At 42.6% G+C, this 26,091-nt stretch overlaps 1 protein-coding gene across 5 annotated transcripts in view; it reads left to right on the top strand.

Moving 5' to 3' along the window:
- Positions 1-26,091, top strand: part of NT5DC3 (5'-nucleotidase domain containing 3) — a 58,976-nt gene that overhangs the window by 367 nt on the left and 32,518 nt on the right. For 2 of the 5 annotated variants that reach the window (XM_082349644.1, XM_082349648.1), the window contains exon 2: positions 21,822-22,006. In XM_082349644.1, the coding sequence (XP_082205770.1) occupies positions 21,822-22,006 (185 nt within the window). Of the gene's footprint in view, positions 1-16,510; positions 19,251-19,273; positions 20,646-21,821; positions 22,007-26,091 lie in introns of those variants that run through there. The other 3 variants (XM_082349646.1, XM_082349647.1, XM_082349645.1) reach the window with 3 other exon arrangements.

Below are 26,091 nucleotides of genomic sequence, written 5' to 3'. Positions count from 1 at the left end.
CGTCCCATGCGGCCATCGGGGAAGCCGGCACCCTCGGACCCGCGTGGGTCCGCTGCTGACCTCCAGAGCCCCCCCATCGTGACCCGCGGTTGTCCCCAACCACGGGCGACATCGCCTCTGCAGTGTGATTTCCGGGAAACGCGGAAAAATGCGTCTCCAGAAACTTTACAACTCTTGCCTTTCTCCTGTCGGGAAAGCCGTTTTATAAATTTCTGGGATTTTTAGCCAGAAATCTGCATCGGAAGCGCTTTGGGCTCTCCTGGGGGTTCCACGGACATCACTTGGGAGATGGTCACCCCCAGGCACCTTTAGGTATTGTTATTAATAAACAACAATAATAGTAACCGCCGGAGTCCGGCAGGCGGCGGGTTACCCTGGATTCCGCTGCTAGGCAGGTGGCAGTGTCCGGAGGCTGATTTATTTTCCTTCTTTGTTTTAGGGGATGGGGTAGGATTTGCTGCTCTTGAAATTGGAGGGGGTTGGGTTGGGAGTGTTCTGAGTTATCTACTAACCTCAGCGAGGAGGTGATTCCAGGGAGTGACCACTTCGTGGTCAGATGAACATAAAATGAGCTTGGTTTGATTGTTGGTAAGGGAAACAGGGAGGGACGGAAAGAGGACCCAGTAAATACTAATGTCAGACACATAAATTGTCTCCGTGAATTCTTCCCCATACCTAGGAAGGAGGTGCCACATCCCCATCTTATAGATGAGACAGGCCAGACTCAAGTTTAAGAAGCTTTGACCTCGGGTCTGTCTCAGCCCCTAACCCATTGTCCTGTTTCCTGCACTGCTGGTGTAAAGGGCCAGTGATAGTCCATTGGTGCTGCTTTTTTCAGGGAAGATTTAGAATAGAAATTTTTATACTGATATTTTTGGGGGGGGGGGTGGTGGTGGTGGAGGTGGTGTAGAGAGACAGGGAGAGAATATTTGGTGGAGAGAACGTTTGTAGAATCACATTTTACAGACAAGGTTTGCTGCTGCAGATTGTGAGACTCTGGGGACATCACAGAGCTCCAGTTTCCTCATCTGTAAAATGGGGATGGATGCTGGTGATACCAACATCATAGGGTTGTGGCGAAGAATGAGTGAGTCCATCCATGAAAGGTGTTTAGAACAGTGCCTGGCAAAGGAGATAGCTGAAGGGTTGGATGATAAAGATCAGCTTCAGGCCAGAGTTGGGCTTTGGTGTGGGATAATCCCAGGGGGATTTTGGAGTAGGACAGCTTGAGGGAGATTTTGAGATTTGTTAGCTCTGTGACTTTGGTGGCAAGTTACTTTTCTCTGACCTGAGTTTTCCAACTGTGATGTGGGGATAAAGTGAGGATTTTTAGTGTGGGCTCAGCACCCAGCAGATGCTCAGGACATAGTAGCTATTGCAGCTGGCTATTAAATAACTCAGTCTTAGACACGCTTAGTAACGGTGGAGGTGAGTTAGTTAGCACTAGGGTCTAGGTCTCCTTTAGCTTAGGGCAGTGCCACATGCGGTGTTGAACAAGCCACCTAATCTCTTCAGTCTTCTTTCTGTAGAGTGAAGCCACTGGACTAAATAATATGTGAGCCTTTTCAAGTGTTACAGGTCTGAGAATCAGTATGCCGGGTGCCCCATCCTGTCTCCACGCCCCCAGCACATGCCCATGTAGTCCCTGTTTCACCCCTGAGAACTCAGGGACTTTTTTCCTTCACCCTATCTGGGACTGCACCACCCCTACCCTCCTTTAGCTGAAGTCTGTACACATGCGCAACTTGCATTCATTCACCAGGCATTTATTAAGCACGTACCAGTGGGCTTAAAAGCTGTTGATTTCACAGATGGACGCGTGTGAGAGGGAGGGGCCCACAGCGGCTGAGCACCTGCCCGGGCCAAGCGAGAGGGACCCGAGTTGCACGGATGGGGAGGCTGGTAAACAGATAAGTGACAGTCCAGCTCGGGGAAGATAAATAACGGCCCCAGGGGATGCAGGAAATGCTTGACACTGTGTTCGTAGGAGTGAGGGCTCAGAAGAAGTACTGATGCTCATACAAAAATATACAGGTTTTTTTTTTTTCTTTTCGGTTTGCTAGAGGACAAAAGAATTTTGTTTTCTCCCTTCCTGATTATTGCTTTCTGGTGTTTGATCTCTTGCCTTAATCCAAACAATCCCTTCAGGTGTCTTCTCTTTGAAGAGGTTCCCAGAATGAAGCCTGCTCAGGAAAGAGATGATTTTTACTCTTTGTTTTACCCTTTCTCTCCCACCCTCTTTTTTTGTTTTTTTTCAAAATTTTAAAAAGTTTTTAAAAATAAACTGTATTTTTTAGATCAGTGTTAGATTTACAGGAAAATTGCATGTTTCTCTAAACCCCATATGCAGTTTTTCCTCTCTCATGACTATGGGACTGTGATATTGAGATTTATAATCAGAAATATTGCAGAGAGCCCCTAAAAGCCTTGGAATTTCTTAAGTACGGTACAGAGATGATAAAGGTGTCTTTTGTTATTTTAATTAGGTGACTTTCAGAATACCTCAGGGCAACCACAGGGTGGGGCCTGGATGCCAGGGAACCCAGCCCTGTGGTTAGAGAGTTGGCACTGTGTGTCTTCTGACCCGTACCCCTCGGGGAGGGGAGAGGGGCTGGAGATTGAATCGATTGCCAATGGCCAATGATTTAATCATTGCCTGTGTAATGAAGATTCCTTAAATGCCTCCATAAAAACCCAGAAGGATGGGGTTCTGAGGGCTTCTGTGTTGGTGAACACGTGGAGATTGATTTGGGGAGAGTGGTACACCCAGAGAGGGCATGGAAATCCCTTGCCCTGTCCGTGTACTTTGCCCTCTGCATCTCTTCCATCTGGCTCTTCCTGAGTTGTATCCTTTTATAGTAAACCAGTGATCTAGAAAGTAAAATGTTTCCCCGAGTTCTGTGAGCCACTCTAGTAAATTAATTGACCCCGAGGACGAGGGGTCAGTGGAACCTCCGGTCTATAGCCGGTCTGTCAGAGGCACAGGTGACCACCTGGACTTGGAACTGAAGTTCTGCAGGGGGCAGTCTTGTGGGACTGAGCCCTTAGCCTGTAGGATCTGATGCTCTCCCCAGGAGGTGTCAGAAGTGAGTTGTGTTGTAGGACACCCTGCTGTGTCGAAGAATTGGTGGCCTGGGGAAAAAACTCACATCAGAATTGGGTGCTGAACCCCTTAGGTACATTTGTCACAGTTAACCAATATTGATACATTGTCGGTATGTATCAGTATTAACCAAAGTCCATATTTTTTTTTTCAAAGTCCATATTTAATTCAGAATTCCTTAGTGTTCAACCTAGTGTCCTTTTCTACTCCAAGGTCCCATCCAGAATAGCACACTGCATTTAGTTATCATGTCTCCTTGGGCTTCTCTTGGCTGTGACAGTGTCTTAGAGTTTCCCTGTTTACCATGACCTTGACAGTTTTTTCTTTTTTTTAAACAATTCTTTTTTAAAGTTTTAAATTTTGTTTATTTATTTTTGGCTGTGTTGGGTCTTCGTTGCTGCACGTGGGCTTTCTATAGTTGCGGCGAGCAGGGGCTACTCTTCGTTGCGGTGCACAAGCTTCTCATCGCAGTGGCTTCTCGTTGCAGAGCACAGGCTCTAGGTGCGCAGGCTTCAGTAGTTGTGGCGCACAGGCTTCAGTAGTTGTGGCACGCAGGCTCAGTAGTTGTGGCTCGAGGGCTCTAGAGCGCAGGCTCAGTAGTTGTGGTGCACGGGCTTATTTGCTCTGCGGCATGTGGGATCTTCCCGGACCAGGGCTCAAACCCGTGTCCTCTGCAATGGCAGGCAGATTCTCAACCACTGCACCACCGGGGAAGCCCACTTGACAGTTTTGAGGCGTACTGCTCACATACTATGTAGAATATCCCTCACTTGGAATTTGTTCCTTTTATTTTTTTAACTTGAGATTTCATGTAATATTTATGTATCTTAAGTCAAACTCAGCCCAAGGAAAAGTTTCTTTATATTGTTAGGAAAAGAAATACTGGTTTATTTCCTTATTGGTTACCTCTGGCAAAAATTTCCTGTAGAACTGTGGGTCTCAAACAGAGTAAGGGAGGGGGGGATTTTGACCCCCCCCAGGGGATGTTTGGCAATGTCTGGAGACCTTTTTGACTGTCACAACTGGGGGAAAGGGAGTGATGCTGGCCTGTAGTGGGTGGAGGCCAGGGGGGCTGCTAAACATCCTACAATGTATAGTACCTTCTCCTGCCCCGCCCCCCCAAAGAAAACTCCAGCTTCAGATGTCAGTAGTGCCAACACTGAGAAACCTTGCCCTAAAAAGGTGAAAGTCTAAGAAATCATTGTGTGATTATAATTTAAAGGGATGAATATATTTGTGTGTGGTCTGTTATATGTTGTGTGCGACTTCTTTGAACTTAATCCCTGGCCTTCCCTGTGTGCTCATCAGGTAATTATCCTGTCCTGTTACATACGAACGGAACATTCTTGTGCCTTCAAGAGCAGTGACTCCAACCATACGTTTGGGTAGCCTGGTGGATTTTCCCCCGTTCAGAGGTCATCCCAGAGCCTGCCCTTTTTAGAACGTTTGGCTACTTGGCCGGGGCTATGAAGTATATTAAGTTGTGGAAAGAAGTATGGGGATAAGTGTGAAGCATTAGAAGAAGGTTTTACAGGGTGTTGAAGGATTTATTCAGAGTTCTTGGTTGATGTTTGGCGAGGATTGTGTGTAGCTCAATGGTGTGAGCTTAGTGTGTATAGAATAAGCACAAAATGCAAACGCTTCCCTCGAGGAACTGCAGCGGGTTAAAGAGATACCTGTAAGACAATTTAAAAATTAGGCCGGTGTTTCTTAGACTGGGTTCCACCATCTTCTGAGAGATGTGGTTAAAGAAATGTGCAAAATGTATGTGAAAGGAGCTTCTTTACCGATAGGCTTATCAGAGCTAGTGAATCAGAGCCTTTAAAATACATGACTCTCCAAGAGGGAGGACAGAGGTATATAGTACTTCCCAAATAAATTTTGGATCCCCTTTTTTTGAGGTAATAGTTCAAAATAGATGTTCTAAAGAAGACTTTAGGAAGTTCTAATAATATCTGTAACAAGAATGTATATTAATAATGTCTAAATCCTTAATTGTAACCAGAAATATGCTTTTTATTTTTTAAAATTTATTTTATTGAAGTATTTACAATGCTATGTTAATTTCTGCTGCACAGCAAAGTGATTCAGTTGTATATATATACACATTCTTTTTCATGTTCTTTTCCATTATGGTTTATCACAGGATATTGAATATAGTTCCCTGTGCTATACAGTAGGACCTTGTTGTTCATCCTTCCTGTATATAATAGTTTGTATTTGCTAATCCCGAACTCCCAGTCCTTCCCTCCTACCCCCCACCCCAACCATAAGTCTGTTCTCTATGTCTGTGGGTCTGTTTCTGTTTTGTAGATAAGTTCATTTGTGTCATATTTTAGATGCCACATATAAGTGATATATATGGTATTTGTCTTTCTCTTTCTGACGTACTTCGCTTAGTATGATCATCTCTAGTTGCATCCATGTTGCTGCAAATGGCATTATTTCATTCTTTTTTATGGCTGAGTAGTATTCCATTGTATATATGTACCACATCTTTATCCATTCATTCCATTGTATATATGTACCACATCTTTGTCCATTCACCTGTCGACGGACATTTAGGTCATTTCCATGTCTTGGCTGTTGTGACGAGTTCTGCTGTGAACATAGGGGTGCATGTATCTTTCTGAATTATAGTTCTATAATTAATAATTATATAATTATATGTTATATGCCCAGGAGTGGGATTGCTGGATCATATGGCAACTGCGTTTTTAGTTTTTTGAGGAACCTTCATACTGTTTTTTCATGATGGTGGCACCAATTTACACTCCATCAACAGTGTAAGAGGGTTCCCTTTTCTCCACACCCTCTCCTGCATTTGTTATTTGTAGATTTTTTAATGATGGCCATTTTGACCGGTGTGAAGTGGTACCTCATTGTAGTTTTGATTTGCATTTCTCTAATAGTTGGTGATGTTGAGCATCTTTTCATGTGCCTGTTGGTCATCTGTGTGTCTTCTTTGGAGAATGAAACATGCATTTTCTATGCAGCAGAGAGAATAATAGGGACCCTTTGAGAATCTGGAGAAAGCTGTATATTGTTTTTAGAAAAATATACACATTTGTACTTTTGCACATAACACAAGCAGTCACACACACACACAAACTATTTTGTATATAATTCCAAGGGGTTTCTGAAGCATCTGTCTCATTTGGCGAGTCCACTGCTCATTTATCCCCTCTGTTGTCGTGCAAGAAAGCGTGAAGGACTGACATGTGATGGGATGCTTGTGGCGGTGGAACTCAGCATGGGGACTGTTTTCTAGATTAAAATTTGCACATAACATCCAGAAGTCTGTCTGGAATAATGACCTGTTTGGGGCCTGACATGTTTGAGGTTTTCTGAAACTGTGTGGAGGTGGTAGGGTGACCCATCAGCATAGAGTGAGGGGCTGAAATCTAGAATTTTTTTCCCTTTTTCACTAGGGCATCCTGGGTAGCATAAACAGGATGTGAAAGGAGATAAAAATATAAAAAGGAGATGAAAAGATAATTTTTTTGCCAGTTTTTGAAGGTAAGTAGAATTAAAAATATATGCATTTTTCAGTGGTTCTCAAACTTGATGGGCACATCAGAATCACCTGGGTGCTTGTTTAAAAACGAAGACTTCGAGGCCCTAGCCCTGGGGATTCTGATTCAGAAGGCATGGAGCCAGGGCCTAGGAATCTGTATTTTTACAGGCTGGGGTTGGAAACCAATCCTTAATTGAGCTTTTGAAGACACGTGGAAACACAGACATGCTCTGTATTTTAAATTTCTTTTGGATTTTGGCTTCCAGCAATTTGACAGACTAGATAGTCTCAAAACCTTTTTGTAAGGGATATTCACATGCAGATGAAAAATACAAAGAGCATTGTTTGCCTGTATAGCTGAGCTCTGAGAAACTGAAGAGAAATCACAGGGACTGAAAATGAAGACTAGTGAGCAGCCCTGAAGGTGTTACAGTCTTGGGAGAATTTGTTGGGTTTTATTGGCCGTGCCTGCTGGGTGGGAGTGCGTGCGTGTGCGCTCACACACACACACACACACACACAGATGCCTGTAAATTCTGTCCTACTGGGAGGACACACACACATACACACACACACACACACACACACACACACACACACACAGATGCCTGTAAATTCTATCCTGCTGGGAGGGCGCGCACACACACACACACACACACACACACACACACACAGATGCCTGTAAATTCTATCCTGCTGCGAGGACACACACACACACACACATACACACACACACACACACATGCCTGTAAATTCTATCCTGCTGTGAGGAGACACACACACACACACACACACACACACACACACACACACACACACACAGATGCCTGTAAATTCTATCCTGCTGTGAGGAGACACACACACACACGCACACAGATGCCTGTAAATTCTATCCTGCTGTGAGGACACACACACACACACACACACACACACACACACACACACACACACACACACACACACACGCCATCTGAGACTATCCAGTGAAGAATCTGGGACCTACAAAGGGCTGCCTTCCATGCAGAGACAATAGGGAAATTTGTCACTCTTGGTCTCTGCTCTAGACTTTTTCCTGTGTGTGCGTGGGGTGTTGTGAAAGTCTCCCCATGACTTGTAATCATAGGCTAGTCCTCACATGGGCTTGGGTTTGAATTTATTCTGCTTGCGTGGTCTGCTTGTGGAATCTCAAGATGAGAAATTAACTAAATGTGGTTCCAGGGTGATAGCATCCAGGGTTTCCTGATAGAAGCAAATGCAAACTCTTCCTGGATGAATAGACCTTCAACCTAGCCCCAAAGGGAGAGCAAAGAAATTGGTAGACCTGTGAGTAAATCTAAACACACATTGACAATATAGAAATCAGTCCGAAAGAGAGCAGGAGAAGAGGTAAAAGAAACTGAGAAAAAGCAGGAAATACCATGAAGGATGATGGTGGAAATAATTCCAAATATATCAGTGATCATGATAAACTCAGATTAAAAGATTGTCAGATCAGATATAAGAAACACAATCTAGCTAGGTGCTGTTTAAAGAGATACACCCCAAAATAAAGATGTAGAAAAGGTTGAAGTTAACAGAATGGGAGACGACATCTCGGGCAAATGCAAACCAAAGAAAACCAGCTTGTATGAGTATCAGACAAGTACCAAAATGGCGTTGAAAGGAAATAATGTTTACTATGGGAAGAGTTGCAAATTACAGTCCACGGACCAAATCTAGCCTCTAGTTAAGTTTTATCGGAACACAGCCACACTCATTCGTTTCCATGTATATATTTTTTGGCTCCTTTTGTGCTATGATGTCAGAGTTGAGCAGGTGCAACAGAGACCGTATGGCTCGCACAGTGTTTACGGACTGGGCCTTCAGAGAGGATGTATGTTGACTCCTGAACTTAAGCTGTGCCTATATATCAACATGGATGAGTCTCACAAAAGCAAGACTGAGTGGAAAAAAGCAATTTGCAGACATATACTAATTATAAAAGATTTGAAAACACAAAAAATACCGTAGCTCACCTGTAGGGATACACGTGCATGTGGTCAAAGTCTAAAGAAATGCAGGAAGAATGTTAAACACCCAAATCAGGGTAGTGGTTACCCCCTCCGCAGGAGGAGAATGCAGGTGACGTCTTAGAGGGTTTAGTTCCTAAGCTGCATGGTGGGGCCGTGGGTGTTGTTTGTATTATTTTTATACCTTTCTGTGTATCTTAGAACAGTAGCATGACACATTCTTTAGAAATCTTTTGTTTAGGTGTGTGATGTTGATGATCCATGGCTACAGGAAAAAATAGCAAAAGGGCTTAAGGGAGAAACATGCCACATAATAATTTTCACGTAGGAAGGAAGTTCCTAAAATAGAGAACCAGAGGGGCCGCTAGAGGTCGTGGAGTCCAGTCCTCTGCTTGGAGAAGGAACCCCTTTTCCATAGCCCTCGCTAGCGGCCACCCGGCATCTGCTTGAGTTTGCCATGTGATCACAAGGCTGCCAATTTTTATTTTGGATGGCCTGAGTCACAGAGAGTAGGTGATTCCAAGAAGATGGTGATGGTGTGTCATCCTAACCCTGCCCTTTGACTTCATCATTCGGGAAGCTCGCTTTTACATTCACTCGTGTTTGTTGATGTCCCTTGTTGGTACTTGGTCCTGACCACAGGAGGCCACATGTGGTTCGACTGTCTCAAAGTGGAGGGAAGCAGTGCATGGCATATGGAAGGCACTGATATTTATTCTTCTCTATTTCCTCTGTGCTTTGATGAAAAATTGTGATAGTTTTGCTTAGTATTTGATCTTTTGATATGACTAAATTTTTTAAGATTTTCCCTTGAAACAAATGTACTTTTCTTTTGAATAGTTTTTTGTTTTTTATTAAATGACTAGAGATTAGGGTGTCATTAAACCATTACTTTATATAATTTTATTTCAAGTGCAGTTGCATATAATTTTATGTTTGGAACTTTAGGAAGCCTGATGGATTTCTATGGAGCGGTCAGAATTACAGATATTACAAAGTAATAAGATATAAGTTTAACTTTTGGTGGGAGTAGTATAAATGTCATGCGTATTATAAATTATTTGGATGACTAATTCTATTTGTCATGGATTGCTTTTCCCTGGAGATGGTGCAAAATATCTAAAGTCCTGGAAAAATGAAAGCTTCTTTTGAGATGAATAAACGCAATAGAATGACTTCCGCCCAGCCCGGTGTTAAGTTCCTCTTGTCTCCACCTGTCAGAGTGATGTTTCTTGGTCTTCCCCACTGCCTGGGATGTTGCTCACTACAGAGCCTTTGCTTTATTATTATTTTTTTTAATAATCCCTGCACAATCCTCTGTACAGTGTCTGGCACATAGTGGGTGCTTATTGAAAAAATTCCTGAGGGTTTAGTAAGCGGGAAAATCAATTTATAAACATATTACACATGTATGATTCCCATTTATATAAAGTTCTAGAAAATGCAAATGAATCTGACTGAAAGAAGAACAGCGGTTGCCTGGGGATGGGCAGGGATCAAGGGACTGAGGGAGAGGTGGGATTCAAAAAGGTGTGAGGAAATGTTTGGAGATGTTAGATGTACGCTTATTATCTTTATTTTGATGATGGCTTTGTAGGTGTGTATGTATGTCAAACCTCATCAAACTGTATGCTCTGTGTGCAATTTATTATGTATCATTTGTACCTCAATAAAGCTATATAGTAAAGACAAAGAAATGAGGGGAGGACTCTGGTTTAGCCTGGCTTGAGGTAGGTACCCACTCTGGAGGTGGGACCTTGGAAGTGGTCCAGTGCAAGTCAGGTGTTCTAGTCTGAACAGCTGTGGCTGGAGGGGTGGGGCAGGGTCCTGGAAGAGCCCAGAATGTGTGTGTTCAGAGGTGGGGAAGGGCCATTGCTTATCTGAGGGTTGGGGCGTGCTGGGCAGGGAACCCCATAGATGTTCACCTTCGTGGAGAAAAGGATAGGATGCCTTAGATACGTGGTTTCATCTTGGCATCTTGCGTTGGGCTGTTGCAGAAGTAAAAGTGGTTAACAACTGAACGGTTTTTGGAGATACTGGAGAAAACACTTTCTGGCTAAAAATAGTTGCTTTTATTTTATTAAAAAAATTTTTTTAATTGAAGTATAGTTGTTTTACAATGTTATGTTAATTTCTGCTGTACAGCAAAGCGATTCAATTATCTATCTATATATCCGTATATATATATATATACACACACACACACACACACACTTTTTTTTTTAAAATATTTATTTATTTATTTATGGCTGTGTTGGGTCTTCGCCTCTGCGCGAGGGCTTTCTCCAGTTGCGGTGAGCGGGGGCCACTCTTCATCGCGGTGCGCGGGCCTCTCACTATCGCGGCCTCTCGTTGCGGAGCACAGGCTCCAGATGCGCAGGCTCAGTAACTGTGGCTCACGGGCCCAGCTGCTCCGCGGCATGTGGGATCTTCCCAGACCAGGGCTCGAACCTGTGTCCCCTGCATTGGCAGGCAGACTCCCAACCCCGGCGCCACCAGGGAAGCCCCACATTTTTTTTTTAACATTCTTTTCCATCATGGTTTATCACAGGATATTGACTATAGTTCCCTGTGCTGTACAGTAGGACCTTGTTGCTGACCCATTCTGTGTATAATAGCTCACATCTGCTCACCCCAGCCTCCCACTCCATCCCTCCCCCACCTCGCTCCCTCCTTGGCAACCAGAGGTCTGTTCTCTATCGATGTGAGTCTGTTTCAGTTTCATAGATAAGTTCATTTGTGTCATATTTTAGATTCCTCATATAAGTGATATCATATGGTATTTATCTTTCTCTGTCTGACTTACTTCACTTAGTATGATCATCTCTGGTTGCATCATGTTGCTACAGATGACATTATTTCATTCTTTTTTATGGCTGAGTAGTATTTCCTTGTATATTTGTGCCACATCTTTATCATTCATCTCTTTATGGACATTTAGGTTTTTTTCATGTCTTGGCTATTGTAAATAGTGCTGCAGTGAACACTGGGGTGCATGTATCTGTTTGAATTATGGTTTTCTCCTGATATATGCCTAGGAGTGGGATTGCTGGGTCATATGGTAATTCTATTTTTAGTTTTTTAAGGAACCTTCGTACTGTTCTGCATAGTGGCTGCACCAATTTACATTCCCACCAACAGTGTAGGAGGGTTCCCTTTTCTCCACACCCTCTCCAGCATTTATTATTTGTAGACTTTTTGATGATGGCTATTCTGACTGATGTAAGGTGGTACCTCGTTGTAATTTTGATTTGCATTTCTCTAATACTTAGCGATGTTGAGCATCTTTCGTGTGCCTATTGGCCATCTGTATAAAAAGAGTTGTCTTAAAATCTGTAAGGTCTGATAGTAGTACGCTCTTATGAATTGTCTGATCCCAAGTCACACTTGCTCCTCAGTTTTCTTTCCCTGACTGTAACTGATTATCAGCAGAAAGAGTATTATGTGGACATAATCATATCAAATAACATTTGGCACGAAACAACAGTCTAAATATACATGTGAAACTTGTGTTATGGTCAAATTGTTCCCTAACGTATCAGTTGCACCAAAACAAATTCACATTTTTCAGAGAATGTGAAGTTGTCAGTGGCAGAACTGACTGGCCTTTGCCCAAGTGTTAACTTCACAGAAGGAAGTTGTCATGTGGTGAAGTTTGCTGAGAGAGATCACCTATAGTGGAGTTTGTCTTTTTCTTGTTATTTTTAAATTGACAGTTATAGATGAGAAGTTTAAGGGTTTAAAATTTGGCTGTGGAATCTTGAGTTCACTTGTGGAAACAGTGGGAGAGATGTAAATACTGCTTCACCTTAGATACGAGTCCCTACACTTTTATTTTTCATGTATTTTCAGTCTATATGTATACTTTTTTTAAAAAATTTATTTTATTTATTTATTTTTGGCTGCGTTGGGTCTTCGTTGCTGCATGGGCTTTCTCTGGTTGCAGTGAGCTGGGGCTACTCTTTGTTGAGGTGTGTGGGCTTCTCATTGTGGTGGCTTCTCGTTGCAGAGCGTGGGCTCTAGGCGCGCAGGCTTCAGTAGGTGTGGCACAAGGGCTCAGTAGTTGTGGCTCACGGGCTCTAGAGCACAGACTCAGTAGTTGTGGCACATGGGCTTAGTTGCTCCGTGGCATGTGGGATCTTCCCGGACCAGGGCTTTAACCCGTGTCCCGTGCCTTGGCAGGCGGATTCTTAACCACTGAGCCACCAGGGAAGCCCCTATATGTATACTTCTAAAAGAAATTTTGAAACCTTGTTTTCAATCTATACGTGACCTTTAAAAAGAGAATTTGAAGCTGTGTTAAGTGAATATGAACTAATTCATAAAATATTTTGAATATTAATATTCATGAAATATAGGAGTATTGTGAAATATAAGCAGAAGTTAAGATTTGATCAAATTAGGAAAAATAAATATTTGAAATCTACTCTAACTTTTGTTGATGTAGGAACATAGAAATATGTCACGAGCTAAGAAATGTGACCTCGAGCTGGTAATCTTGTCTCATCTTCATTTTCCTCCTGTAAAGTGGGGATAATAACTAGTGTCTCATGTTAAGTGGGGTCCATTCACATTGCTTCATATGGTGCATGGCACATCACAAATGCACATAATTATTAGCCACTAGGATAACTTGTTGGTCCATTGAGAACTGGGAAGATTCAAAGAAAGCTTTGTGGTAGTATAGTTATTCCTAGGTCCCCAGGGGATTTGATCTAGGACCCCTGAGGATACCAAAATACACGGGTGCTCAAGTCCCTTATATAAAATGGCATAGTATTTGCTTATAACCTAAGCATATCCTCCCGTATACATTAAATCATCTCTAGATTACTTTTAATATTTAATAAATGTAAATGCTGTGAATAGTTGTAAATACAGTGTAAAGGCTGTGTAAATAGTTGCTGGCATGTGGGAAAGTTTTACTTTTTGGAACTTTCTGGAAAAAATTTTTTGGGGGGAATATTTTCATTCTGCAGTTGGTTTGTTGAATTCGTGAATGTGGAACCCAAGGACACGCAGGGCTGACTGTAAATGGGGGGAAAAGGAGGCTTTTCTTCTGTTTTTTGAAGCTCTAAAATTCTCTGGGAAAAAGTTTTTTCCCCCCCATTTTTCTCTTCTTCCTTTTCTTCTTCAGGGGCTTCATATCTTTATATTCTTTTTCTAGGAGAACAGCTTGATGTCTACGGCATATTCCAAGAAGAAAAAGTCTAATTAATTAAAGAAAAATGACATCTTAATGTCTCTGGGACTGTGGTTTTTCCATTACCAAAAAATTGAACTTCAAGGATTTTCAAGTGCATTTCAGCTTTTCTGTTTGAACATTTTCCTGTTAACATGTTTGGTTCCTGAGTTCAGATATCTGAGATGTGTATGTTTGGGCCTCCAAATGGAGCATGTTTTCCCCCAGGTTTTGCTTTTTAATATAACTGCAGTGAAAGCTTTGGGTATAAATCTTTATCTGCATCTCTTGGTACTTATTGCCACCCTGCTTTCTGGAAAGTTCGAACTGGTTTATACTCTTATTAAACATCAAGGAGTGAGGCTGCCCATTCCCAGCACCAGTACCTGCTCTGTGTTCTATCATTAAAAACAAAAAGGGTAGAAACCCCACCCCCCAAAGAAAACCACATACAAATAACAACAACAGCACCGAAGACACCACTGCAGTCTCATTGGAGAAAAATGGGGTCTTACTTTTCTTAGCCAAGTGACACATGCTTATAATAGAAAAAAGTGTAACTGAAATAAAAACAGTAAAACCATTGATAATCCCACCTTTCAGAGAGAGCTACTCTTAACTGTCTGTCTTATTTTTAAAAAAATAAATTTATTTATTTATTTACTTTTGGCTGCATTGGGTCTTTGTTGCTGCATGCGGGCTTTTCTCTCGTTGTGGCGAGCGGGGGCTACTCTTCCTTGCGATGCGCGGGCTTCTCATTGTGGTGGCTTCTCTTGTTGCGGAGCATGGGGTCTAGGCGTGTGGGCTTCAGTAGTTGTGGCACGTGGGCTCAGTAGTTGTGGCTCGCGGGCTCTAAAGCACAGGCTCAGTAATTGTGGTGCACGGGCTTAGTTGCTCCATGGCTTGTGGGATCTTCCCAGACCGGGGATAGAACCCATTTTCCCCTGCATTGGCAGGCAGATTCTTAACCACTGTGCAACCAGGGAAGTCCCTGTCTAATTGTTTTAGTTTGGTTTTTAAAAAAATAATTGGAATGGTTGAACATTTGTTTATTAGCCATTTAATTTCCTTTCTTGTGAGATATAGTTTTTATCTTTTTGTTTATTGGATTTGTATGGCTTTTTCTTTTTTTACATTAAGGATATTAGTCTTTTGCTGTTTATCTTTTAATTTTGTCTAATATAACCCTTCCCCCCCAAATTTGTGATATTTTTTGATACACAGATGTTTAAAATTTTTATATTGTAAATCTGTTGATATTTTTCTGTTTTGATTTATTCTATTGCTTTTACATTTGGAAAGTTATGTTCTATCCTGAGATGAAGTAAAGAGTAGTCTATGTATTTTTCCCACCTTTTTAATATTTAGAAAAAAAAACTTAACTCTTTGATTCACATGGTGTTTGTTTTGCAGCATAGTGTGAAGGAACATCTTACTTGACACCCTTTCCATATAGCTAAACAGTGTTTATTTAGTTAGAGAGATAGACTATTCCAGGTGAATTTTATTCATCAGTATTCAATTACAGTATATTCTGGAGAACACAGAGTAGTAGATTGCCCATCTTGTTGAAAATAGGGCATATGAAGGAGGATTTAAGATTGGGAAGACAGACTGAAGTCTAAGTGGGGACTGCCTTTGATGCCATGTTAACAGTTGAAATTTGTAGGCAGTGAGAATTTTGAGTGGCTGAATATCCTTGAAATGAACTTTTAGTTAGGAGTCCTTCAGCTGCAAGCAATAAAAATAAAAAAGCCTGAGTCAAACTGATTTAATTTAAGCAAAAAATTGAAAAGATATTTTATGGGCTTGTGCAGTTGAAAAATCCAGAGGTAGTACCAGCTTCAAGCTTACCTTGATCCAAGTTCAGTTGATGTTGTTGGGTGGCTTCTTTCTGTCTCTTGACCTTGCTCTCCTCCCCACTGGCCTCTTTTTCAGGTTCCTAGAGGGGGCCCCTCATATCTCCAGATTTATATACTCTTAGGCCCAAGTTTGGAAGAAACGAATGTCTCTTTCTTGAAATTCCCTTATAAATCCAGAAATTTCCTTGATTGGACTCATTGGTTCTCTGTGGCTACAGGGGACATATGAGGACAATTGGCTGGAGGTGGTTCTGTGCCTGCCCCAAATGAATCCATGTTGGTGAGGGAATTCAGGGGTTCTCTTTGGCCAAGTTTGGGTCACATGCTCTCCTCCCAGAGTCAGGAACAGAACCTCCCCAGGACCACATAGTCTGAATGTTAGGGAGGGGCGGTTTCCCAGAGCAGTTGAGCATACTGGAGAAACAGAAGGTGTGTCAGTCAGGTTAGGCTAGGTTATGCTGCAGTGACAAGCGACACCAAAAATCTCAGTGGTTTAGGATTGGCAGCTATAACCACAGTTTACTTCTCACTCCTGCAGTCTCCTGGGGCCTCAGGCACTTCTCCAGGGCAGTTGCCCTCAATGTGGTGGCCTAGCCTTCCGGGCTTCTCCATCTTGTGGAGTCTCCATAGCGCATGTGTCCATGATTGATACAGCAGGGGAGGGAGTGTGCTCTGCTCTGGAAGTGACCCGTGTCGCTTCTGCCCACAATCTGTTGGCCAGAGCCGGCCAGAGCGGGACTGGGGGTGGTTAGGGGTGAAGGGGGGGGGTTGTAATCTTCCCCATGTGCCTGGAAGGAGAGAGTGTGAGGAGCACACATGCCCAGGGCCCACAGTCACTGCCTACCACAGGCTCCCTCGAGGACCTCAGTTGGTCTGACTCATCCCTTATGCCCCTCCTCCTGACTTTATCTGACCTGTTCCTGGGATGGTGCTGAGAGTAGGGCATGTATCCCTTTAGAGCTTCCCAGTGTGGTGTCCCCAAGGGCCGAGGGACAGTCATGTGGCCTTTCTGAGGACATCAGGAGTATTCCTTGACATGACTCAGGCCATGGATTTCTACCCGGCACTGCCCCACACACTGCTCCATTAGGCTGGGGGCCTTTATTAAGGGAGAGTCAGTGTGCATTTCTGAACATTACAGGGAACACAGTACTTATCAAAAATTGTATTTCCCAAACTCAGATCTTTACACGGTTTAAAAATCTTTCCTTGAATAGGTGGAAAAATGTCTGACTTCTGTATCTAAGTTCTGATTTCATTCATACTCAGAAGTAAAGATAAAGTTAAGGCAAGGAAGGAATTCTTCTTTGGTGATCTTACAAAAACAAACTCACCAAAAAACCAAAATAACAGAAAATGGTGTAGTGGCTATGGAAAACAGTATGGTGGGTCCTCAAAAAATTAAAAATCAGGTTACTGTATGATCTAGCAAGTCCCCTTCTGGGTATATACCCTGAAGAAGTGAAAGCAGGGGCTCCAAAAGATATTTGTCCATCCACGTGCATCGCAGCTTTATTCACAATAGCCAACGGGTGAGAGCATCCCAAGTGTCCATGTGTCATCACAGATGAATGGATAAACAAAATGTGGATATACTTACAGTGGAATATTATTTAGCCTTTAGAAGGAGTGAACTTCTGACACGTGCTCCAACATGAATGAATCTTGAAGATGCTATGCTAAATAAAATGAGCCACTCACAAAAGACAAATACTATGTGATTCTCCTTATATGAGGTACCTAGAGGAGTCGCATTCCTAGAGACAGAGCATAGAAGGGTGGTTGCCAGGGCCTGGGGGAGGAGGAATGGGGAGCTGGTGTTTAATGGGTGTGGAGTTTCACTTTTGCAAGGTGAAAGGAGTTCTGAAGCTGGGTGGTGGGGATGGTCGCACAGCAATGTGAATCACCTTAATGCCACTGCACCGTACACTTGAAATGGTTAAGATGGTAAGTTTTGTGTTATGCATATTTTACCACAATAAAAATAAGCAAACACAGAACCCCAGGAAGCTTACAGATGTGGTCCTGTAGGTGGTCCACTGCGTGTCCTAGTGCCCTGGGGGACGAGCAGGTGAGCAACCGGAAGCTGGTGCGTGTGCAGGGGGCGCCCAGCCTGCCGCCGGATCCCAGGAAAGGCGCTCACCTCCCAGCTCAGGGTGGCTGCCTTGGGACCCAGCTCTGGCCGGAGCTTTGGGCAGAGCAGCAGAGCTGTCTCTCCACGTCTTTGTCCTCGTCGTATAGTCTTGCGGTCATCATCCATTAGGAGCAAAAGGAATACGCTCTCTAAATTCGTACCCACTCTTGTGTCTGCTTTGGGGAAGTACATACCTGACTAGTCTGGGCCCTTCTGTTTATACGTGGAGTTTAGACAAGTATAAAGTTTAGACAACTGAGTTTAGATTCAGTTTAGACAGACCGTATTTCTCTGAATGGTTGGCATTCTTTTCTTTTGCCTTGTAATGACTTACGTTTATTCTTAGCACTTTTTTTGAAGTAATTGCATGGGATGCTGAGATCCTTCTAAGCTGCTGATGTCCCTCGTGTTTATTTCGAGTGATGACAAATTAAGCATGCAAGCTTTCCGGTGGTGATGTTCATGTGACTGCTGCACCTTGAGCTTTCCCTCCGGTGGGGAATGCATTCCCGGGCAGCTTCTGGAGATGTGCTGGCTGTCAGCACCATGTTCCAGCACAGTCGTGTTCCCTGAGGGCTTCACAGCTTCTTCTCAGGTAGCAGAAAGGGACGTAGACTTCATTGCCAGCACCTTTCTAAATAGAAACGTCTAAGGTCAACAGGCCATGAGAACTTCCTTGGAAAGGTCATTTGTGAAAGAAGAGCTTTTGGTCACTCTGTAAGCGATCCCGCTTCACTTCGTACAGACGATGCCATGTGGTCCTATTCGGAAAATGACATCCTCTGCAGTGGCCCGTTGATGCTGTAAGGCCAGATGGTCTTCAGTGTTGGATGCTGAAGAGCTTAGGACTGCTGGCTTCTCCCTTCCTGAGGACTAGTTCTCGTGAACTGTCTGCCTTCAAGTTTCTTGAAATGTTACTGTCTTTCTTATCCTCAGATGGATCTTAGTTGCAAAAAAAAAAAAAAAAAGAAAAGGCCAAGGTTACCATCTCATTGATTTTGACAAAGGAAACTACGAAGAAATGGAATTGTTGGTGAATCTTGGCTATTTGGATTTTCAGTAGACTTGGTCATATCTAGGTTGTCAGTGGGAGAGAAACTTGGCATCTTACTGGGAGAGAAACTTATGGCATCTTACCTGGTGACCATGAATAGGCTTCAGGGGTCAACCTTCCTGAAGTTTTCCACGAAATTTTATTTGTGTTTTTCTGTGGGGAGAGGATTCTGTGGCTTCTGTTAAGTTCTCAAAGGGATCCAAGCCCCACAGCTATAAGGAGCCTTCTGAAAGGCTCAGAATACGTCATTGTGGCTGGCACGGTGCCCTGATTGGAGTTGTCACCCTGTGAAAGTAGTACTTTTTGGGTATGTCAGGTGGCCCCTGAGAAGTGGATAATGTGAGAAAGAAGTGAGCAGAAGGGAAGGAGGAAGCATTGTAGACTCTATGGTAAGCCTTGAAATGAGGAAGGATTGACTCCATTTTATTGAGAAAATAAATGCACCCTTCTCAAATGCTTGTTGATTCCCGTAATCCTGGAGAAGAGCATTAAGAGTGCAGATTCTGAAGCCAGACTTACCAGGTTCAAATCCCAGCTCTGCTGTGTAGTGGTTGTGTGTCCTTCAGCAAATTGTATAATTTCTGTGTGCTTCTAGTGTCCTCATACATCAAATGGGGATAGTAGAGCCTTCGCCTCATGAAGTTGTCGTAAGGATTAAATGAGGTGGTAGAAAGTGCTTCTGAGCATATGGTACGTGGTAAGTGCTTAATAAATGTTAGCTCTTACGACAGAGCCAGGAGGTGGCCCTTAGTAATGTGAAGGGTAGTAAAATACAGATAGTTCAATTTTAGTAGTAAGATGTGGACAGTTCACTTTCCGTGTGCATGTGTTGGTGGTTTTGTACCTATCTCCAGGAAGTCGCCTGCCTTCAGCATTTGTTTACTGATGGGTTGCTTCGGGTAAATTTTGGTGCACAAACGTCATAAAAGGTGAGAGAATGCTGTTACATACCCTCTTAGCAAAATGGGACGGTCTGTGTTCTTGTTGCAAAATGCTGCATGATGAGATTCTTTGTGTTAAATGACTGCCTGTGAAGTGACTGGATGAGAATGTTGTACTTCCTTTTTGTCTTTAGAAATACATTGTGCAACCTCTGTCATTACCTGACTCTAGAGAGCTGCTTTCTATCTCTTTGCATTCATCTTCTGACTCATCTAATAATTGTGAAATGTCTTCTTCTGTCAGTGTTATGCTGGAAAATAGAGAATTATCAATTCTCAACTGTGTTCCATGAAAGCTAAAAAAATGACTGCAGAGATGGTATCTTCAGACTTCTTTGATATACCTTCCTGAAAATGATGTGATACTTGGGGCAGGGCAATGAGGAAGCTGAAGGGTGACATTGCAGCAATGATTTGTTTCACTATTGCAACATCTTGGGCAATCTCCTGTCATATCCTGCTTTCTTTATTTAGTCTTTTTTTTAAATCATAGGTGGGAATAATTGCTAGGTAATGATGAAATAATGCCTGCAATGATAAAATAGGAAAATGTTTCAAGATGTTGGAAACTAAGATCACTAACCTCCCATACTGCATCTTAGATTTTTAAAAGGATCCAGTGGGCTCATGGAAGTTGTAAGGTAGGATGAGTTTTTGGAAGACCTCCAAGGAAGAATAAAAGTCATGAAAATAGCAATCCTCACAAATAGTCAGAACTGCTCAAAAAAGAAGCTCAAAACTAACATAGGATCCAGGGGACCCTGATGGTATCCTGTGGATAATCACATTTCTAACAAACCATCTGAAGGAAATCATCTGAAAGGCAAAGATGAACATCTGAAGGTACTTAATGCTGTTTTTTTTTTTTTTAAACAGGAAAAAACCCTAAGTGTATAACATAGAGTAAAAGGTTGATGTGGCACAATATACCAGAATCTTATATAATGGGTTTTTTAAAAAAATTAATTAGTTTATTTATTTATTTTTGGCGGTGTCGGGTCTTTGTTGCTGCGCGCGGGCTTTCTCTAGTTGGCAGCGAGGGGGGGGTTACTCTTCACTGTGGTGCGCGGGCTTCTCATTGCGGTGGCTTCTCTTGTTGCAGAGCACGGGCACTAGGCACGTGGGCTTCAGTAGTTGTGGCTCGCGGGCTCTAGAGTGCAGGCTCAGTCGTTGTGGCGCACGGGCTTAGTTGCTCTGCAGTGTGTGGGATCTTCCCGGACCAGGGCTCGAACCCGTGTCCCCTGCATTGGCAGGCGGATTCTTAACCACTGTGCCACCAGGGAAGCCCTATATAATGATTTAAATTTATATTCTTAGAAAGTCTGTAATGATAGAACACATTATGATAGGATATTAAATGTAGAGTGGGACACAAAGCTGTGTATATCGTGTGGGGTCAGCTATGTAGACTACGTACATAGAACAATATGGGCGGCAAATACAGGAAATGTTAGTAGTTTTTTTCTGGGCGATGTTACAGTGGGTGATATTTAATTATCTACATGTTTATCTTCTAAAATCTCTAACTGGCATGTATTCTTTTTTAAACAAAAACAAATCTTTTCGTGATGTCGAAGCAAATTTTTTTTTATAACAGTCTTATTAGGATGTTATGTACATACCATACAATTCACCCACTTAAAGTTTCCCATTCAGTGGGTTTTAGTGTAATCAAAACAGCTGTTCAGCCATCACCACAATCAATTTTAGAACATTTTCACCACCCCCAAAAGAAATTCTATGCCCATTAGCAGTCATTCCATTTCTCCCCATCCGCCAGTTCTAGGCAACCACCAGTCTATTGATACTATCTGACTCAGTGGATTTGCCTAGTCTAGACATATCATATAAATTGAATCATACAATATGTGTTCCTTTGTGACTGGCTTCTTTCACTTAGCGTAATGTTTTCAAGGGAAGGCTAATCACTCTTGCACTTCAATTTACTCATTTTGTTTCGAAATCATACTGACCTTTATTTATCATCGGGTATAATGTATTTTTTCCCTTTACTTGTAGAATTGGTTCCTTCCATTATGAGCAACTTGTTGAATCCAGATGCCATCTTCTCAAACAATGAGATGAGCTTGTCGGACATTGAAATCTACGGCTTTGATTATGATTACACCTTGGTGTTTTATTCCAAGCACCTCCACACACTGATATTTAATGCCGCTCGGGACCTTCTCATCAACGAACACAGGGTAAGAGCATGGGGACCTCACAGTCCTCTTCCCCTTCCCCGCTGGCGTTTGAAGACTAGCCGTGAGCTGACCTGGCCTCATGCACGGCACAGTAGACATCCCTTAGTAAATTGTTGCTGAATGAATGAGTAGATTTGGTTCCGTTCCAAATGACTCCATCTGGAAGATAGTTTTCTTAAAAAACCACTTTATCGAGGTATGATTGACACGTGAAAGGCTATATGTATTTAATGTATATAACTCACTGAGGTTCAGGAGAAGTGTGTGAAACCATCATCAAGGTCATAAATTATCCATCGCCTCCCAAAGTTTCCTCCTGCCCCCTTTATTTATCATTATTGTTATTTGTGTGTGTGTGTGTGTGTGTGTGTGTGTGTGGTAAGAACGCTTAACGTAAGATCTACCCACTTAGCAAATTTTGAGTATACAATACAATATTGTTAGCTATAGGTACTATGCTATATAATAGATCTCCAGAACTCATTTATCTTGCCTAACTGAAACTTGGTACCTGGAAGATAGTTGTTTGTTTATTAAAGAATCTTTAGATGTCTCTGACAAAAAGACTGTCCCAAGTTACTCATGAGTGGAGATTCAGCCACGGACGTTTGCCCTCTCCTTTCTCATGGAGCAGTGACTTAGGTTCTCCCAAAGCCGGATGCAGCGGCAGACTGTTGAGTTCTGGTTGGAAGGAATTCTTGACATCATGGGCAATGTTTTACTCTCATCACTGAACGGAATCGCGTTCTCAGATAAAGAATATTTGAGTGTCTTTTGATGTGTAGTGTTGTTGAGAGCTTATAGTAGGGAAGGAAGAAAAACACTCAAAACCAAACGTGGTTTTCTCTAGTCTAGTTTGGGTACGTGTTTCAGGAACCAGGATGAGAGGCATCGTCAGAGGTCATCTGGACCAGTCCCCTTTGAGAACCCCTGGCAGCATCCCGAGAAGTGTGACTGGAGTGCATCCCTCCTGGAGGTGTTCTGAATTTGGGGAGATTCTTCCACGGGTTGAACAATTCTGCCTTCGTGCAGCTTTTACCCCTGATCCCTTCTCGTCATTCATCCCTTCACACATTCGTTCTCCCTTTACTCAGTCCTCTTCTGTGCTAAGCTCTGTCATAGAAGCAGGGAGGATGAAGGTGAGTAGGATACAGGTGCTGTCCTTGGGGAACCAACAGTCTAGTGGGGGAGTCCATCCTGTAGGCAGGTAAATTATGAAGCCTCTGCCTGGTGGAGCCCTACAGACACCTGAACAGAGAGCTAGGCGTGTGCAGAGGATGGTTGGAACAACTTTCTCTGCCCGAGGGAATTGGGGAAACAATGAAGGAGGTGATATTTCAGTGGAATCTGGAAGGAGTTTATCCACAGAGGTGGGCTGGGGGTGGGGGAGGGTGGGTGTGAGTAACCTAGAAACCTAAATCATGAAAACTGATGTTTTATACTTGACTATTTGAGTAATGGGCTGGGTGTTATGTGGACCATTATGCCCTCTAAGACTTCTTTTACCTGTTGAATCATTCTTAGTTTTTCCAACCATTCTCATTTGGCTTCTTTTCTCATCTTTTCATCGTCTTGGTCACCCTCCTTTGTGTGTGCTCTGGTTTATCTCTCTCAGATGTGAGGCTCTGAACTGAAGATGTTAGTGCAGGTGGGGTCTGACTAGTGTGGAATAGAGGGAGCCCGTCACCTTCCTGGTTCTGGGTATCGTACCTTTATTAATGCTGTTAAAGTTTTGGATCCTCACCATTTGGTGCAGTATATTTCCTGATCCCCTCAGCTTTTGGTTATCAGTGGATTTAATAAGAAACTCGTTTGTCCTTATTCAAAATGCAGAAATGGCACTTGCCAAAAATAACATTCCCTTCAGCCACCAAGCTTTCTTTAGTTATGGCCACTCGATCAGATGTAAACCCATCTAGCCACTTGCCATCCAGCTGCATTTCTCCATTTGTTCAAGAGACTCTCTTCTCTTTGGTCTAACCCACGGTCCTTTCCTTTTACTTTGAGGATGGAAGCAGGATAAGAGCGAGGTGGTCCTGCTCTTGCTCTCCTATATGTCGGCTTATCCCATCTCCCCACCACCCCACTGGAGAGCGAGCTGAAGGGGTCTTGCACTGGTGCTGGCATTCTAATCTGATCTAATCGTCTGCAACGTTTGCTGTGACTGATATCACTTATAAAACGAAACTCATTATACTAACAGCACCAACTGTTGGTTGTCTGCTCAGTGCCAAAAGCACAGGTTCTGGAGCCTGACTGCTGGAGTTTGAATCCTGGCTTTTACCACTTATTTCTTAGGTAATCTTGAGTAACTGACCTAATGTCTCTGAGCCTCAGTTTCCTCCTCTGTGAAATGGGCACAGTTAACAGTACTTTTCTCAGATGTTATTGTGATAATTAAAGGAGTTAATTTCTGTAAAATGCCTGGCACATAGAATACACTCAGTAAAGGTTAGCTATTACTACTATTATTTCTGATCTGCATGACAGCCCTGCAAATGGATATTCACTCTGTTTTACAGTTGAGCAGACTGAGGCTTACGGAGTTCAGCTGGTAGTTCAAGGCCACAAGACCAGTAGGAGGCAGAACCAGAATTTAAACTTAGATTTGTCTGTTTCCAAGTAAGAGATGCTCTCTTCTTTGTTCACGTTGCCTTTTGTGGGATTAATAACACCTTTTCTTTCTACCCTATGGGTTTGTTGTTCATATGAAAATAAAATATTCATGAAGATTAAAAATTTATGAAATTTGGAGAGAAAAGAGAGATGAAATAGATGGGAAAAAGATGCAATCATTGTGATTAGAAAAGCTTCTAGATTTAAGATACTTATTTCATTCCCATTATGTCTGTTTGTTGCTTTGATAAAAGAAATATGTCCTAACACTAATTATATCAAGCATATTAATAGAGGCAGTTATGCTAATGCAGATTTTTCTCTTGTTTTGGATTTGAAAATAATTCTTCCAAGAGGCTGTTGGAAGCATTGAGTTTGGTGCCATTTTTTTTCCTGCCAAAGACTAAAAGTACTTGTAGAGATGAAAGACATCTGCTTTTGAGATGCATAGTAATAGAGCAGTAAGTTTGCAATTTAGCATCTTCCCCAAAAGCAAATGTAAATGTTCCAGCCCTTTCGTAATTACCCTTTCTCTTTTTTTTTTCACGAGAATAAGTTTTTACAAAAATTGAAATAAATATTGGGTAATAACTGAATCTATATTTTCATTCGGTACGTCCACCCCAAGGGATGGAAAGACAGTGTTAGAAGAGTTCTTAATTTCACCTCCCAGATTTGCACCCTCATCAGTGTTCCTGATTATTAATGGTTACCGATGTTCACCCCGTTTTCCAAATCCAAAGCCTAACACCAGCCTCGACTCCTCAGTTCGCCTCTGATCTCTCAGCACATGCTGTCTCTTTTTTATAACAGACTTTTCCTTTTAGAAGAGTATTAGGGTTACAGAAAAGTTGCAAAGGTAATACAGAGAGTACACCCCATGGCTGGTTTCCCCTAATGTTAACATTTTACATTACTGTGGTGCATTTATCACAACTGAGGAACTGATATTAATTAATTGTTATTGATGAAAGTCTGTACTTGCTTCAGGTTTCCTTAGTTTTTACCTCATGTCCTTTTCCTGGTCCAGGATCCCATCCAGGACACCACATTGCATTTAGGTGTCACGTCTCCTTAGGTTTCTCTTGGCTCTGACAGTTTCTTACAGGTTCCTTATTTTTGATGACCCGTTGATGACTTTGATGGTTGTGAAGAGTCCTGGTCAGTACATTTTAGCATGCCCTTCTCTTGGGCTCTGTCTCCTGTTTTCTCCTGGTTAGACTGGGCTTGTGGATTTGGGGAGGAAGACCATGGAGGTAGAGTTCCATTCTCATCACATCCTGTCAACATGACTTACCACCGACGATGCTGGCCTTGACCATCTGGCTGAGGTAGTGTTTACCAGGTCTCTCCACTATAAAATTACTCTTATCCCCCTTCCCACGCTGTCCCGTTTGGGAGGAAGTCAGTCTCTGCAGCCGTGAGCTCTCTTTTCCCTCATTCAGAATATGTCCTGCCTGCCTCTATCC

This window comes from Balaenoptera borealis, assembly GCF_965194805.1.
Source record: "Balaenoptera borealis genome assembly, chromosome: 13".
NCBI lineage: Eukaryota > Metazoa > Chordata > Mammalia > Artiodactyla > Balaenopteridae > Balaenoptera > Balaenoptera borealis.
The sequence above is the reverse complement of the archived record's forward strand: the minus strand, read 5'-3'. Positions and strand labels throughout refer to the sequence as shown.